The sequence below is a fragment of the Lissotriton vulgaris genome, unplaced genomic scaffold (assembly GCF_964263255.1).
Source record: "Lissotriton vulgaris unplaced genomic scaffold, aLisVul1.2 SCAFFOLD_4597, whole genome shotgun sequence".
NCBI classification, from domain to species: domain Eukaryota; kingdom Metazoa; phylum Chordata; class Amphibia; order Caudata; family Salamandridae; genus Lissotriton; species Lissotriton vulgaris.
The window spans coordinates 67,986-86,959 of record NW_028247150.1 but is presented as its reverse complement, the minus strand read 5'-3'; the positions used below and the strand labels follow the sequence as shown (position 1 = coordinate 86,959).

The following is an 18,974-nucleotide window of genomic DNA, read 5'->3' as shown; positions in this document are numbered from 1 at the left end:
CCAACAGTTTTTCGATGGAAACGTGACCAATCTGAAAAAAGTATTTAGCCTAAATCTGGTTATTAACATTCTCTCATACGTTGATATTTGGAGTGTCAGATACGGGTGAATGCCTGGGGCTATTTGTACCATGTTTGCATGGACTACCGCAGTTTTTAATGATTCAGATGCCAGTCTTAGAGACTCCAAGTGTCTTAGTGCTAATTATTTAAGGTCTCTCTTCGATATGTCCATTATGGATTCTGGGTCGAGGACGTAGTTCACTAACCCTAGATGTTTGAAAAAGTTTCTTACATCGGAGAGCCATTTTACTTTAGATGAGTTGTCAAGGGCCATTGAATCAGCAATGATGGACTGGGTCAGCGTATTTTTATCAGATGTCCAGATGCGCCGCCACATCATCAGTGGTTCAGTTTTGATTAGATCCTCTATATAGGGTATTCCTAATTCCAGGTGCATGGCATAGGTTGAGGTACCTTTCGGGGTGGCTAGGAGAAATCTAAGAAAAACATTTTCAGCCTTCTGAATGGAGCTAGTGTCGGTGTATCCCCAGACTCACGCGCCATATAGGGGGATAGCCTGGCATTTAGCATTATAAATTTTCAATAGCTCCACTGGGGGCCTTTTTCCCAATCTCTGAGAAAAGCTCGTTAGAGCGGCTATTGATCTCTTAAAGAGATGTCCCCTTGAATCTGCTGCTGGCTTCCATGTGAAATGATCATCTATCATGATGCCCAGGTAAGGGTATTGAGGGTGGCCTCAAGCTTTTGGTTATCGAGGTAGATGGCCTTTGTTCTTTTTTGCCCCCTGCCTGCTGTCATGACAAAAGTTTTCTTCACATTCACCCGCAAATCCAGGTTGCCCATGAAGGTCGTGTACCTATTCAGTGAGAGTTGGAGCTCGCGTGGTGTACGCGCGAGAATGACGACGTCATCCGCGTAGAGCAGGGCGGGAATCAGGCGCTGGTTTATGCGTGGGAGGTCCTGAGCCCCCCTCAACATCTTCCCCTCCAGACCATTAGTGTAGAGTGAGAAGAGGAAGGGGGCCAGGACACATCACATCCCTGCCTGACTCCACGCCCGACGGTAAACGGGGCCGTCAACTCGCCATTCAGACCGAATCGCACTCTGGCCATTGCGCCGGAATAGAGTTCCCTCAAAAAATCCAAAAGAGATGATTCTACACCCATTTGTGCTAGGACCATCCACAGTTTTGCATGCGATACGCAGTCAAACGCTGCGGAGAGGTCGACAAAGACCGTGTAGATCTTGGTGGCCTTAGCCTGTATGTATTTTCCCATTATTAGGGTGAGATTGAGGGCCTGTTCTACTGTTCCGAAACCCTCCCGGAAGTCAAATTGGATGTCAGAGATAATGCCTCGGTCCTCACTCTACTGCTGGAGACGCTCTAATATAACTCTCACCACTACTTTCCCGAGCGAGTCCAGCAGAGAGATGGGCCGATAGCACTTCACATCTTGGCGGTCCCCTTTTTTAAAAATGGGGACCATTATTGACTTGGTCCAGGAACTTAAAACTTCCTCATTCGCCGCCGCTATGCACACTCTTGTTAGGATGGAGGCCCAGAGATCTAGGTTGTTTTTAAAAAAGTCCACTGGGACCTTGTCGGGCCTGGAGCTTTGCCCAGTTTGCTTTTCTGCAATGCTACCAAAAGACCAGGAACGGAATGGGATACTGTACTTTTGGGGGCAATAAGTCTGTGGGTGGAGTACTTTTAAAGATCTTGGAAAAGTGTGCAACCCATGTGTGCTCATCTATGGCAACTTCTATTCTGGGGGTGCCGGTGTCAGAGAGATATGGGGTTCTGACTGTACGCCAGAAAAGCTCACTGTTTTTTGATACGGCACTCTTGTGAAGATCGTCCCAGAGTTTCTGCTTTAATTGTGTGATTCTCAATTTTCGTTCCCCTATGTATTGACACCTTAAGAGTTGGATTTGGGCTGCGTCCCTCGGTTTATTATGAAGTGCTGACTTTAGTTTGGTTAGAGCGGTTGTGCAGTTATGGTTAAACCATCTTTTCTTTGCAGGGTGATTTGTTCTGGATTTTAGCAAAAGTAAATCCTTGATGTACTCTAAGATGTGATTGAAGTTCGTTAGAACTTCCTCATAGCTTGAGGAGAGATCCAGGCATTTTAGGATGTTTGGGTATGCCGGGATTATCAGTTTTTTTGTGAGTTCAGTAGGATTGATTTTTCCCCATTTGATAGTGAAACCGTTCTGTTTACCAATCTCTAATTTATTCTGTGCAAGCGTGATTGCTATATCCCAGTTTAGGGGTTTGAGGTCGGGTAATTGAAGATTAATCCTTAAGGCTGAATGGTCACTAAGTATATTATCAATGACCCGGAAATTCTTCGCTATACCTGTCAAACCAGAAGATAGAAAGATATAGTGAATTGTTGTGTGGTGGCCTCTACCCATATAGGTTGGACTAAGTAGGTTAGAATCTGCATTTTGACGGTTAGCAATTTGCAGATCCAAGTCCGAGAGGACAGCATTTAGAATATTCCCCGCTTTATTATGTGTGAAGTGTGCTAATGGGGCATCGAATTCATCCACCGTGCTAATGGGGCATCGAATTCCGCCACCACTAACCGACTAGCTTAAGCAGACATATGATTAAAAATAATACGATCAGCATTGTTACAATTCTATAACACACAAAAGGAGAAATCATATTATATTGATGGTGGGAACAAGTTTTATAGCACCTTGTATGCCACCCTCCCTAGCTTGGAACTATGTTTTATAAAATATAGAAGGTCTCTTAGGCTTGAATAGGGGACCTCATACCTCCAAGATCAGTAGAAGTGAATCACATCAGGATCTGCAATAGCTCTCTGTCTCTCTGGAATCAGGCTTCCTTCAGAGTATCTAAATCATGCATGCAGTGTGATATTAAAGGCGGCAGGATTTCAGTTAGCTGCAGCTGCCTGTATGTTATGTCTAGTGCATGAGTCGATCAGCCCGAACAACACCGAACATTGTTTTGACAAACTTGGAGGCTTCAGCACTCACTGTGCAGACTAAGTTCGAGATGAAAGTCTAGGGACGTTGAAAACAAGCCATTCTCATGTGAAGCAATTCACGCAGCCTAACTTACGACAACAGTTACATATAGTGTTGTGTGCAAAAGCAACCAAAAGGTAAAATGGCGTTTAAATGTGTAAGAAACGTATGCTAACATAGCTATGTGCACAAGTAAGGCCTGGCCCGCACTACAATATGTCTTTTAAGACTGGAACTATTTTATCTAAAATTTGAGTTTGGAGCTCAACTGGGAGGCCATCCGGCCCGGCTGCATTTCCACCTGCCATTTTCCTGCATTGCACCCTGATCTCCTCCTCCGTGATCTCAGCCTCCAAAACCCACTTTTGCTCATTTGTTAATCGCGGAAGCTCCGTCCTCTTTAGCCAGGATTCTATACACTGTTTCCTGCATTATATTTCCACTCTATATAGGCTGCTCATGTATCGCCGGGCCTCTCTTCTAATTTCCCCATTGGTATTCAACAACACTCCTGATACTGCATTGATCAAATTCCGAATTGAATATTTGGCCCTATCAGTCATAGCTTTCCAGGCCAGGAGCGAGCTACACCTTTCACCAAACGAAAACTTCTGGAGCTTACTCACTTTCCACTTATCCAATAATCTTTTATCCAATTGCCCTTAAAATTCTACTTGTAGCTGCTCCAATTCTCTTTTAAGCACTGAAACTCTACGTGATCCCTCGATTGATGCCTTCTGAAGATCACATTGTCTAACTTTGATCTCTTGAATTCGTTCTTCATCTTCCTGCCTCACCGCTCACCTCTTACCTACCATTATGGCACTTAGTATTGCCCTTGAATATGCTTTAAAAACATCTCAGACTATTTGTCTTTTAGCCAAACCACTATTTGAGTGAAAGAAATCAACTGTCTTACCAGTTAAGTTTAGCACCACTCTCTCATCTAATAGGATAATCCTATATAAGGTCCACCTTTTCTGTCCCGTTTTTTGGTAGTATCTTAAGGACATGACCACTGCATAATGGTCTGAAAGAATAGCGGGGCATGTTTAACCGCTTCCATCTCTGCATACAATTCCTGATCCACCAAAAAATAACCGATGCAGGAGTGATGCTCAAACTTTTTGCCGTAGAAGGTCAAATCCCTTGCTCCCCCATCTTACTGTGCCAAATACCAACCAAATTAAATTTGACCATCATATTTTTCAGTCTAGCAGATGTTCAAGGGGGACTAACATATTTAAATTTTGATGTTCTATCTAATTCCTTATTTAGGACTATATTAAAATCCCCTCCAAGTATAATAGGCAAGATTCCAACTTCAAAGGGCTTTTGTGGTGTCATTGTTTGGACCAGAATACGTAGCAAAAGCTACTGCCATACCCTGAATCAGTACATTTGCCACTAACCATCTGCCAGAGAGATCCGATTCATATTTTACAAGCCTTATTCCTGAACTGTTTCTGATGATTAAAGCAACTGCTCTAGTACAACCTCTCTGGTCTGAACACAATACTTCCAGGACCCAACCTATCCCTCACTCCTTCCTTTCCAAATAAGTCTCCTGAGGCAGTATAATTTGCTCCTCACTATTCTTAAGGTATTCTATCACCCGAGCCAACTTATTCCTAGCCCTTAAACCATTGACATTCCAAGATATAAATTGGACTATATTTAATTTAGTCATACTCAAATCTACACACTTTGTTCCCAAATAGCTCCTTCTGCAAAGGCTCACGTTAGAAACTCCTTGCCTGATAGGACCCAAAGGCGACTATAACCTTACAAAAGTATAGCAAAAAGAGGACCATTTTTAAATTATTTTCCCCATGTTCCTACCACCTTGTGCACCCCACCACCAACCCACCCCGGAAAACACCATTTCCTATCCCTGGGCGATAGAGTCCGCCCTTCGCGACTCCGCCTTCCAGAGAGAGCTATTTCTACGTGAGTGTAAAAAAAAAAAGAACAGAAGAAAGCCTACCTACTCTTTATAAGATTGTATTGACGCACATACGCTACTTTATCTCTTAGGGGACCAAACCGAACCCTACAGGCCTGCACTGGAAGTAGAACCCTCGATCTGAGCCAAAAAGGAATCTACCTCTTCTGGGTTACTAATATTGTACATGTTATTTTGCCACATTATCTTTAACATCCCTGGGCATTTCATCTGAACCTGGGCGCCTTTACTCCGTAAGCCATTCATCCTTGTGCCCAGCTCCCATTGCCTCTGTGCAGTTCTCTTGCCTATATCCGATCTCACTTGGTAACTAAAGTCTCATATTTCAAAGATCGTTCCTTCAGAGCACGCCCCAGCACTAACTCTTTGACGGCATAAGTGGTCAGCATTTTTTAATAATTGTGGGATAACTTAGGGCCATATGTAGGTAATCTCAATTTATCTATTCCTAAATACCAAATTTTACCGATTTGGTATTTAAGAATAGGTAAATGGGATGTAGATAATTATTCGGTAAATATTACCGAATTGGTAAGATTTGGTAATTAAGAATCAGTATTTACCGATTCGGTAATTCCCATTCATTCCAATGGTCCTGTAGGCCAATAGGAATGAATGGGAAGCCATTCAGTATTACTGATTCAGTAAATACCGAATCAGTAATAGGGGGAACTTTTCAATGGTGGCAGGGTGTCACATTGACACCCTGTTGCACCCCTGAATAGTGCATGTATGTCTGCCACATCGCACTGTTGTAAAAGCAAAATAATTGCTTTTGCAAAGGTTTTTGATATTTACCACCAACTTGTAGTTGGTGGTAAATAACGAATCCTTAACTCAGGAATGCATTAACTTCAGTGCACCCTACATTACGGTTTCGGTAATTTACCGAATCGGTATGTTAAGAATTTGGTAATTTATTGAATCCTTAAATTACTGATTCGGTAAAATACCGAATCCAGGAATCAGGCCACCTACATCTGAAAAGCCAAATACCGGTCGGTACCGGCCGAAATTCGGTAATTTCGGATGGTACTGACTGGTATTGGGCGACCTACATCTGGCACTTAATATCTTGTTCTGGGTCCACAAAGATGTGTGATTTTTCATTTGTAAGGATAAATAGTGGCATATTTACAATGAAATAGCATACAGAGGCCTGCAAGCTATTTTGCTGCACCAAGCTGCATCATTCAAAAAGTGCAGGGGTGTGCTGTATTTACAATAATACGGGGCACCCCTGTGCACTGCCAGGTGCTGACGCTAAAATAGCAACTGGGCACCCTTGTGCCATGCTGCAAGGGTGTCTGCATTGCAGGGATGGTTGTTGGTGTGTATGAAGGGACATCATCCTGCACAAAAACAATCATCAATGGGGTTTTGCTACTTCAGTGTGTGCTGCAGCATGCAACACCCATAGAAAGAACAAAACCCAAGGAAAAGTAAAAGTATTTCTCATTGTTGCACCCACTTTCACACCTCCGCTGGGGAAATGTATGCTTTTGCCGCTTTCTCAAATCTACAGAATATCCACAGCAACATACAATGCAAGCCCCTTGGCCGTTGAAAAAATGGCGTTGAGGAGGACCATATTTACAAGGTGGCGTTAAGCTTCGAGCCACCTTGTGAATATGTAGTGGGGCACAGCGCTACTGGAGCAGCACGGAAAATAGCGCTCCAGAGGTGCAATGCCCTTGTATATATGTTCCAAAGTTTGGTGAGGTGGAGGTGGGTGTTTTGGATTCCAGCTTTTTTGCAGTGTTCTTTTGTCAGTCAAGAAATCATAGTGCGCCACCTGCACCAAAAGGATAAAGCTCAAGGAGGTACCTTGGGCCCAGTGATCTGTGGCACTTTTGATGAAGAACATGGTTGGTGAATTCAGCATCTGAGAAAAGCTGTCAGCGGGTTTTCGACAATATTTTCTAAATTTCTCTATTTTGGTGGAATCCGGGATCCAATAATTCTCTAATTATTTAGATGGTTGACGGCAACAAGATCATCACTCCATGTTTTTCCATATGGCGTAGGGGATGGAACGACTGATAGTTTTGAAAATTGGAGCAGTTAATAGCTAAAGAATGATTTTGTACAACATCTGGCTCCAACTTCAACAGGAGCAAGAAAGACAAGATATTTTGCAGTCAAAGTTGTGGTAGCTGAGTCAAAGTGAATATTAAGATCCCCTAATCAAAGAAATTTAGTACTTGAGCTAGATCCTTCAGCTTGGGGTAGAACCAGTAACTCATATACGTCTGCATCTGCAGGGGGGGTATAAACCAAAATAAATGTCTTAGTTATGGCTTGACGTTAAACCATAACCAATGATTTGGTTATGGTTTGATGATAAACCAAAACAAATGACTTGGTTATGGTTTGAAGATAAACCAAAACAAATTACTTGCTTCTGGGTTCTGGAGCAGCTATGTGGTATTCTTGGCATGTTCCCTAACCTGTTTTAGCACAGCAAACAATACATGGTCTCCATCTTTACCTTCTCTGTGACACTGAGACTTCAGATGCAATAAGACGCTCACGCTCAGCAGAGAAATTCCCCTGCATTGAATTTGTGGGACCCTGTGGCCTTGGAGTTTAATGTACTAAGGTATACAAAGAGTGATTAATAGAATGCTTACAATATACTCAGTCACTGTCCATATTCCAGTCCATCATTATTTTGCACATCATGCCACCTCAGAATGGACCCAGCTATATGGAAATCAATGTTGACATTTCTCCAATGGGAACAGTCCGGGTTGAACTGACTAGATAGATCCTCCATGAACCAGAACAAGAAATTCAGGAACAGTTTCACCCTACATTACTAGGGTGAAACTATCAGCCAAATATAGCTTGGTTCCAATGACACAGTATGCATGGGTCACACACCTGGGCATTCCCATACCACTTAGGGCAACACACTAAAGCATACAAAAAGTGACATATGGAATGCTTGAATTATTTTCAGCCTCTAGTAATTACTCACGGCCTCATCCCAGTCCATTGTTATTTTGTTCACCATAACACCTCAGTTTGGACCCAGCTATATGCAAGTCAGTCTTGACCCTGCTCCAATGGTCCTGCCTGAACTACCAATCCATGTCCTGCCTAAACAGAAACACAAGCAACCCAGGACCATTTTCAACCTAGTTAGGGGCTATTCAGCAGGGTACAGATTGGTGCCGGCAAAACTATGTGCACAGGACCCACATTTGGGCATTCCCTTCTCACTTAGGGTAACAAACTAAAGCATACAAAAAATGATGGCTGGAATGCTTGAATTAATCTCAGCCATTGGTAATTACTTGTACTGCATACCAGTCTTTTATTATTTTGCACACCAACTATATGCATATCAGTTGTGAGTCTTTTCCAGTGGAAACAGCCCGAACTGCTAAGCCAGGTCCTCCTTGATCGTGCCCAAACACGGGTCCCATGCTCACTGGTTAACTGGATTCAAGCTGTTGAGCCCATAACTAGGGTGAAGCCAGAAAACACTAAGGCAGAGCCCAGCAGGCTAGCTGAAGTTCGTCCCCCATCGTAATCCTCCCCTTTATTATTTTGATATTTTTACACATACTAACAGTCTCTGCCAAGATTTTACCTCGTAAGCAGTGTAAGATGCAAATGCAGCAGTGAGAAAGGTTTTAACCTTTGCAAAGGCCACTCCACTCCACTTCACAGCAACACAAGTCACATTTTTAGTAACTTTTGATCCGTTTGAGATACAAACTTTTTTTAGTTAAAATTGTCTGATTACACAAAAGATTATTATCTGGCAAATATGGCAGAGCCATAATTATGTGGAAAACATTTGTCAACTAGAATACTTTGCAATTAATTTTTGAATTGCTCTTGTGGAAAAGGGAGGTGAAGTGCTGATGAGAAATGGCTTGTGATTCCACTTTTAAGCGTATTTAGGACAATCTGTGATTGGAAATGTATCACACATTGTGCATGTATTTTAGTGTCAATAACTCATATTAGAACCTTGCACTATAGCACAACATGTTCGAACTCTTGAATCCCCTGATGTGTCCTGATGTATCATGGCAACGTTTCTCGAATTATGTAGAGTAATGCTGAATATTTGAGCTCCAGAACCTATTGCAGTTATTGGCACAATAAGTCCCCCATTCTAGAGCTGTGCAGTGGAATGCAGAATGTGGATTCCAGTGGAGTTTGAAGTTTATTTATTATGCTTGATTAATTAAAACCATTGCATACAAAAGATAAAATTTCTCATGGCTGGTATTAAAAATATAATAAATGGTTTTACATCATATTAAAGTAGCACGAATGATTAAAACATTCTATACATTAGCCATGTTCGATACCAATATTGTTTTAATTATGGCTGTTCCTGTTCCTGTTACATTCCAATTGGTTTGAGTGGTATTTAGTCTTTTTGCCACTCAGTCCAGTGTTTTAATCTTTTTGCAGTTATATCAAGGAATTTAATTAGCCGGCAATTTAACTGAACCAGGTCGGGGTTGAAGCACATCATTAACGCTTGTCTGCATGATCTGGCACCGTACTGTTTGAATGCTGGCTTTAACAGAGTAACCCTTATATCTTTTAACATGTTGCAGATGCATATAACATGGATTGCGTCCTCAATACCATCCTCAATACAGCTGCCGCATAAACGACACTGCTGGACTCCTTCCTTTCTCTCCCAAGGCGGCAGGAATTCCAGTGGTGTATACTAGTCCAGTTATTAAACCCTTCTAGAACATGGAGAGTAATGGAGATTATTTGAGTTCTAAAATCCAGTGCTGTATATTGACTCAGTAAGACAACACTTCCACACCTATTCAGTGTGATGTAGAATATTTGAATGTTCGAGTGCTGTATATTGGCCTAGTAAGTCAAATTTTCCAGAACAATGCCGCAGGTCATTTGACCTCTACATCCCAGGGTGTCATGCTACAAATCCAGTGGTCTAGTAGAGTGCAGTGGTGCCCAAGAGATCCCATACTCCTGAGGCACAGCCGGGAGCTCTGTTCACCGAGATCGTATTTTTAAAAAAAATTGTTGTTCTGATTTGTTTTTAAAACTCACCAGTCTCCCTGTCTTTGAACTCTGTTGGGGCACTTGTCTGCAGCCCATGACACCCGCGCAGCCGAGATAAACGCTGCCGCGGGATTAATATTTACATTGCCGCCATCAGCGAGCGAGCCGGTCTTTAGGCCACGCCCACTCTCTCGAGGTCACGCCCCTCCGCCTACTTAATCGAGCTGACTACAAGCTCATGCAGATCCCATACTCCTGAGGCACAGCCGGGAGCTCTGTTCACCGAGATCGTATTTTAAAAAAAAAAAAATTGTTGTTCTGATTTGTTTTTAAAACTCACCAGTCTCCCTGTCTTTGAACTCCGTTGGGGCACTTGTCTGCAGCCCATGACACCCGCGCAGCCGAGATAAATGCTGCCACGGGATTAATATTTACATTGCCGCCATCAGCGAGCAAGCCGGTCTTTAGGCCACGCCCACTCTCACGAGGCCACGCCCCTCCGCCTACTTAATCGAGCTGACTACAAGCTCATGCAGATCCCATACTCCTGAGGCACAGCCGGGAGCTCTGTTCACCGAGATCGTATTTTTAAAAAGAATTGTTGTTCTGATTTGTTTTTAAAACTCACCAGTCTCCCTGTCTTTGAACTCTGTTGGGGCACTTGTCTGCAGCCCATGACACCCGTGCAGCCGAGATAAACGTGCAGCGGGATTAATATTTACATTGCCGCCATCAGCGAGCAAGCCGGTCTTTAGGCCAAGCCCACTCTCACGAGGCCACGCCATTAACCCACTATAAAAAGATGTGCATCTCACGTACGCGCAGCGGACGGGCGCAGCGGGCGCGCCGAAGGCACGCCTAAGTCAATCCCGTCTGGGCCCGTCCGGTCCCAGGCGGACCCAGGCCCAGTCACTCTGCCCGTATCTCCCGATGACCGACTTGTCTACACGAGAGATAGGCTTCAAGCACTCAACTCATCGAAAAATTCTGAGTGCAGCTACATCCATTCGGGAGGAAAACCTTTCATTTACTGTGGCCTATGTAATCCGGCCTCCACCATCTTAGGGAACCATGGCATACAGCTAGGCCTCCTCAACTGTCGGTCCCTCCCTAAACACGCCCATGAAATCAACCCTCTAGTTCGGGAGCACGACTTTGACGCTTTGTTCCTCACGGAAACTTGGCTCATTTGCTGGCCGGATTCCGACATCATTAACGCTCTACCCCAAGGCGATCAAATCCATTCTCAAAATAGACCCCTTGGCAGAGGATTCGGCCTTGTGATAATCTACAAAGAACAATTCTCATGTAGAGCTAGCGATGCTAATATCGACGACTGTGAAAGCTGCCACTTTGCGTTACAAGTTTCCCCGGCACACTCCCTCTCGGGGCTGCTGATATACCGTCCGCCAGGAACCCCAGGGAAATTTTCAAATGCTCTTGTTGACTCTGTCACTCAGATAGCGACTTCCTCTCCCAACTTTCTTATCTTGGGAGACCTCAACCTCCATTTATCAGACTCCAAGGACCTCACTGCGCACAAACTTCTTCTTGACCTTACGTCTCTCGACATCCGATTAGTTAACTCAGAACCCACCCATGACAAAGGACACCTTTTGGACCCCGTTCTTACCAACATCACAGACCTCACCACCGGCACCCCCTTTCCTCTTTCTTGGACAGATCATTTTTTAATACCCATCTCTTGGCATCTTTTCATTCCACCCACCCAACAGGCCAAAATTCGGGTCACTGACCGACGCTGGCACAAACTATCTCCAGACGAATGGGACTCCATTCTTAAGGCCTCACCCCCCCCCCCACCAGTCTCCGACCCAGCCAGTGCTGATGATCAGTTCAATTCTTGGCTCACTACTTCATTGGATAAACTTCTCCCTAAAACTACCACCCTCAGGCGAATTAAAAGAGTGTGCCCTGCCCCTTGGTACACTCCTGAGCTAAACCTCCTACGGAAGGAGTGTAAAAGAACGGAGCGCTCCTGGAGGAAGGATAAATCGGTAGTCAAGATAGAAGCCTACCGTACCTCCTTAACAAACTACAAGTTAGCCCTCCGCAATACCAAGAGCACATTCTTTCAGGAAAGGATAGAAAATTCCTCCTGCTCCACCAAGGAAACTTACATTATTTTAAAAGAATTACTTGAAACCCCAGACCCTGCACCAAAGAATCCCCCAGACCCCAAGGCAGCTGAAGAGAAATGCCTTAAACTGGCCAAATTCGTTGAGGAGAAGATTCATAAAATTCTAGCGTCTCTTCCACCCATTGACATCAGTGAGGAAGGTTACATTAACTCGAACCCTACCACCCCCGTCTAATCTCTCTCGGACCAGTCACTGAGGAAGAGGTTTCAACCACGCTAGATACTATCAAAAGCGGATCCCCCAGGGACCCGGTTCCCCTACGCATCCTCAAGAAAGTGGCCCCCACTATCGTCCCCCCACTCACTCAGCTCATCAACGCCTCCCTGCTCCAGGGAAAATTTCCCCCCCAGCTGAAAAGCGGCTGTTGTCAAAGCACTACCTAAAAAACCTTCTCTGGACCCCTCGGACTTGGCCAATTACAGGCCAATCTCTCTCCTCCCCGGAACCAGTAAAATCGCTGAAAAGCTAGTTAATAAAAAGCTTTCGCAGTTTCTGGAGACCAACAACCTGCTCAGAAGCTTGCAAACTGGATTCCAACCAGGGCAGGGCACTGACATCGCCCTACTGGTTGCAGTGGAGGAGGCCAGAGCCCTTTTGGATGCAGGAGGATCAGTGGCAGTGATCCTCCTGGACCTCAGTGCGGCCTTCGACACCGTCCACCATCGGGTCCTAATTCAGCGACTCAAGAACATCGGTGTTGAGGGCACCGCCCTGAGCTGGTTCAAATCATTCCTTGGCCACCGCTCCTTTCAGGTCTGGGAGAATGACATCTGCTTCCCCGAAACCCCCCTTCAATGTGGCGTGCCCCAGGGTTCATCCTTAAGCCCGACATTATTTAATGTCTAAATGTCCCCATTGGAGGAGGTTGTCAACCCATTCGGAGTGAAAATCATCAGCTACGCTGATGACACTCAATTAGGGGTGTCCCTATCTCACCCAAGCCAAGAACCATCTGACCTCTACAACTGTCTTGCTGAAATTCAAGGATGGATGAATAGCTCGTCACTGAAACTTAACGGCTCTAAGACAGACATTCTCCTCCTTGGCCAGAAGGGGCCTCCCTCCCTCAGAATATCTGGCCCCCCTGCTTGGGTGAACCCCCTGCTCCCAAGTCTGAGATCAAGAGCCTGGGAATTTGGCTTGAAAAAGACCTGTCTTTTACGACTCAAGCCCAAAAAATCGCTGGGACTTGCTTCGGGCTCCTCAAATCTATCAGGAAGATTTTGCCCTTACTCCCTCCTGTCTCCCAGAAACTGTTAATCCAAGGCCTTATTTTATCAAGGCTAGATTACAGCAACACCATCTATCTGGGAGCTCCCGAGGCAACCCTCAATAAACTGCAAAGGAACCAGAAAGCCGCTGCCCGGATTCTCACCAACACCCCGGCTAGATCTTCAGCCAAACCAGCCCTGAAACATCTCCACTGGCTTCCAGTGACAGAGCGAGTGAAGTTTAAAGCTCTCTGTCTGTCACACAAACTCCTACAGGATAAAGGCCCCCCCATCCTAAAAAAATTCATCAGGCCCTACAAAGCCTCAAGATCTCTTCGATCTGACCATGAATACCTCATCACTATTCCCAGAGTGAAGAAGGTGCCCACGGGTGGACGGCGCTTCTCTGTCAACACTGCCTGCCTTTGGAATTCCCTCCCCCGGGATCTTAGGATGGAACCAGATTACCTCCGATTCATGAAGCAATTGAAAACTCACCTGTTTCCCTGATCTTCTGTTTTCCTCCTTCTCTCCCCCTGTTACCCTCTGGTTTGTTCCGGATCTTAGCGCTGGGATACTTACGGGTGACTACGCGCTTTACAAAACCTAATAATAATAATAATGTATACATCTATAGACTTCTCTCCCCTTCTCACACAATATTTCTGATACTGTGTCTAAACTCCATTCACCACTACACACACAAACTACCTATTCCTCTCAATCTTACTTTCCATCTATTTTATACAATTCTCACACCTATTCACCGTACCACATAAATCCACTACACAAATGGACTAGACAATACCATTCTACCTCACTTAATTCCACAACTAACAATTCCAATTCAAACCACAAAATTCCACAAAAACAACATACACACTACACTACAAACAAAATTATATAAATATTAAACAATACACTACACACCACATACATCAAACACCAATACATAACACATAGATAAGAGACATTTACAATGCCAATAGCTCTAGCTCTCTTTGATTTGTTTTTTAATCCCCAAACACACAGATCTGGAGTTTAGCTCCTACCAATTTATTTTTTTTGTCACCAAAATATCAGTGCTATCCACACGGTTCCATGCCACACAATTCAACTCCACACATTTCAGAACCAAACCACAAAATTCGACACTAAAGTACATAATACAATTCAAAAACAAAATTATACAACACACCATATACATTTAATCCTCACCATACATTACACATCAAGCCAACAGAATTCAACAGCATACCACATAATACCAGTCCACAACATAACATACCATTCCACATAATTATGCTCCATAACACACAATCTCACTCCACATAATTCCAGTACACTCAATACCACATAATTACTAGTCACATAATCCCTTAGAACACATGCCACATAATTCCACTACATAAATCCACTTCACACCATGCAATTCAATGTCACACAATTAACTAATCCAATACAACCCACATCATTTCACTACAGAAAACATACATACACTCCATAACACATAGGTAAAAGACATTGATGTATACAATGCCATTAGCTCTAACTCTAACAAAGTGAGACTGATTGCATTTCCACTGCTTGTTTTAACAAGCATTAGTAATGCATCAGTTGCCTATGTGATGAAGAAAATTTTGTTTTTTCTAATCATGGTCCAGGAGGAAGGAAAGAGCTCCCTAACAAATAGCACAGAGCCGGTAACTCAAGAGCTGGTGATCCCGGTTCGAGTCTTGGCGACGCAAAATCCTGTGATCCGGGGCAATTGCTTAATTTCTCAGAGTGATAAGTTGCTATATAAATCTTCTACAAGACGAAAAAGCAAAAAGAGGCAAAAAATAGCTCCACCAAAGAGGATGATAACAGTATTTTGACCATGGAAAACTGATAAAAGTAGCAGAAGAGGAACATGCAGGAAAATGTGCTACGGCCAATAGAATGAAGGAAAAGTAAGTGGCACACAGAGGTACCAATGAGAAGCCAGGAAAGAGAGGGGGCGGAACGTAAGTCCCTTTTTAAGATTTATATTAACTATAATAGATTTCTCAAGCAGAGCACAAGAGCTGTGCAGGCGAAACCTAAAAATGGAACTTGCCTCCTATACAGCTCCTCTATCATCCCGCTGCACCTACTTGTATTTTAATTTAACCTACGCTGCCTTCTTTTGTCTCATTTGCTTCCCGCTGCTCTGTGTTGTTTAGAGTGCTCAACTGCTACAACTTGCTGCCAGCCTGCTCCTTTAAATAAAAAAAATGTGTCCTGGCGGACTTGATATATTTCCAAAATGTCCCTTTTAAGTTGGGAATCTGCCCTCTTGTAATGGTAAATTAAAAACAGAACAAATTACCACTGCATCATGATGGATGAATGTGCATGCATGGTAAGGCATGTACGAGTATACCTCATCATGGTAGTGTTGCTATAGTATGATGACACATGTGCATCTGTGTCACCACTCATGCGTGTGTACTCATCATTCTCGTTCCAATATTTGTTGATGATGCTCATGCTGTCCAGCCAAAACAAACTATTTTTAATCATGCAGCTTACCAGCATAGCAAAAAGCATTGCCAAAGCCAGTATACCAGCCCAAAAACAAAACCTAGTGTCTTTGCCAATGCTTTTTTGGATGTAGGTGGTGAGAGATATGTGTGTTTAGACTGAAAGTGCAGGTGACTTGCTACAGCATATATTAGGTGTGCACCGATAGGTGATGGCTGAAACCATGTCCAAGTCCCCAGTTCAAGAACTGAAACAGACATGTTTCCGCTGTGGGAACTGTTGTTGAATGTTTTTTAACAAGCACTTATTATAGGGTTTGGAACTGTAGTGATGTACTTCCTGTAATATCATATGTGTTAAATGTCATATGTGATATGAATCTCATAGAAGACAATGAGGTCATATATCGTATGATGTCACTTTCTGTGATGTTATTGGGGTCCCTTGCGCTGTCCCTGCTATTTTGGTGAATTTGTGCCCTATTATGCCTGACACTCAACCCTTCTCTGGAAGGAGCTGTGAGCCAAGGCATGACCAGTGCTTCTGTCCAATTAAAAGAGAGGGCCTTCCAATATTTTATCATTCCTGTTTAAACTGTCTGCTTTCCTCCCGTTCTTCTTTCCCAGCAGACATCTTGCAGACAGTTCAGGTTCAGACATGGTGTGCATTGACATGTATTATGAGACAGAGCAGACCTACATTTTTAATGTGAGGAAGAAATTCATATTATGCCTCAGAGTCCTGCAGTGGGGCTATCTGAGGATAGCCATGAAGAGAGAAGGCCAGACTCATCCACTGACACTAACGTGATTTGCTGCATTTTCAGGTCAACACCAACGGACTCCTGTCTTTCTTGAGGCCAGTCAGTATATATGACCCCCATCCATTTCCTCAGATGAGATACCCAGCTGTGGTGGCAGTCTACTGGGCAGATGTGGACATCAGAATAGCAGGAGAGATTTATTACAGACAAAGCACAGATCCAGACCTTTTACAAAATGCCACATCAGATATCAAGACCTACTTCCCCAGCTATGACTTCACCGCCACATGGATGTTCATCGCCACCTGGGACCAGGTGGCGTATTATGACTCTCCGTCACCACCAACATTGGTGAGTGTACTTCATTTTAAATTGATGCTTTTAAATAAGTTTTGAAGTGATTACTTGTGATGTCATAAGTGTCTGCTAATGCCTACATAACATCATTACTAATGCACTCAGCATTCACAGTCTAAGATTACATGAGATACCTTGGAACCCCCCACACTGTTTGCAGTCTGGAAGGGCCTGAATCCTCCCTTGAGAGTCACACACTTAAGTACCTTCACAGAATGCTCTTTGATGACTTTGAGATCTCCCCTGAGAGCTGCACTCTTCCCCACCCTCCCAGAATGCTCTACGAGTGTTCTGGGACCTCTACCAAGAGTCACACACCTCCTTACCATGACAGCAGGCCTACTTAGAACTTTGAGACCGTCCATGAGAGTCACACACTTCCTTACCCTCACATAATGCTCTATGAGTGTTCTGAGCCCTCTTCCGAGAGTCACAAACCTCTCACCATAACAGAAGGCTTCTTTAGGTCTTTGAGACCTTTCCTGAGAATCACGCATTTCCTTACCCTCACAGAATGCTGTATGACAGTTCTGGGAACTCTACTGGGTGCCACACACATTCTTACCATGACAACATGCTTCCTTGGGGCTTTGAGACTTTCCCTGAAAGTCACTCTCTTCTATACCCTCACAGAATGATCCATGAGGGTTCTGGGACCTATTCCATGAGTCATACGCCTCCTTACCAAGACAACAGGCAATTTGAGAGCTCTGAGACCTCCCTTCAGAGTCACACAGGGCCAGATGTATCAAGATACCCTTTTGAGATTCTCAAATAGCGATTTTTTTGAGAATGGCTATTTGAGAATTTGGTATCACGCACATGCATCAATATTGCATTTTGTAATTCTTTAATTGCGAAAAATAAAGAATCGCAATTAAGGAATTGCAAAATGCAATGCATCAAAAAATTGCTAAAAAAATTGTGATTTCTTAATATTCCTTAATTGCGACTCGCAATTTTAGAGTCGCAATTAAGGAATACCTTAGAGGCCCATAGGAATGAATGGGAAGACATTCTCAATTTGCGATTCACAATTACCGAATCGCAAATTGAGAATGAGATTTCAAGGGTGCAAGGGTGTCCTGTTGCACCCCTGAAATCAATCTGTGCACATATGTTGTGCACACACATGCCCTAAGGGCATGTGTGTGCACAACATGAAACATAAAACATGAAACATGAAACATGAAAAAGTGCATTTTTCAAAGTTTTCGCAAATTACCATGGTAATTTGCTCCCCCTAATTGCGAAATCACACTTTTTTACAGTTTCATGCATTGCATTTTAGGAATCGCAAAATGTGATTCCTTAAATGCAATCGCAATTTGAGAATTCGCAAATATTTTTGAATTCTCAAATTTTGAGGGCCTTCACCCTTCATGCATTCCAAAAGCAGATGTTGTGATCGCAAACGGTCGATTTTTGCGATTCGCACCGTTTGCGATCGCAAAATCCTTTGATGCATGTGCCTGTATGTATCTAGAAATTCGCTATTTTTTTGCGATTTCTTAAAATTCTTTAATTGCGATTAGCAATTTGCTAATCGCAATTAAGGAATAATTTCCCATTCATTTCTATGGGCCAGGAGGCCCATGGGAATGAATGGAAGGTTATTCTCAATTTGCGATTCTCGCAAATTGAGAATAATTTCAGGGGTGCAAGGGTGTCTTAAGGACTCCCTGCTGCACCCCTGAAATTTACTTGTGTGCGCATATGGTGCACATACATGCCCTAAGGGCATGAATGAGCGTCACATGGCACCTTAACAAATTGCAAAAAGTGCATTTGTAAAAGAATTAAAGAATTTGCAAATCAAGTTGGTGGTAATTTGCAATTTCTTAGCCTTAATTGCTTCATACATAGCATTTAAGGAATCGCAATTTGCGATTCCTTACATGCTTGCGCAAAATGAAGGAATCACAATGTTTGTGATTCCTTAATTTTGCGATGCAATTTTTTCATACA

The 18,974-nt window shown here is 43.5% G+C and overlaps 1 protein-coding gene across 1 annotated transcript in view; it reads left to right on the top strand.

Annotated features, from left to right (window-relative positions):
- LOC147665621 (sushi, nidogen and EGF-like domain-containing protein 1) overlaps nt 1-18,974 on the top strand; it is a gene marked incomplete at both ends in the record, with an annotated part of 132,670 nt that overhangs the window by 57,572 nt on the left and 56,124 nt on the right. Inside the window, one exon of the mRNA XM_086949638.1 lies at nt 16,713-17,000. Coding sequence (XP_086805764.1) covers nt 16,713-17,000 — 288 coding nt within the window. The remainder of the gene's footprint in view (nt 1-16,712; nt 17,001-18,974) is intronic.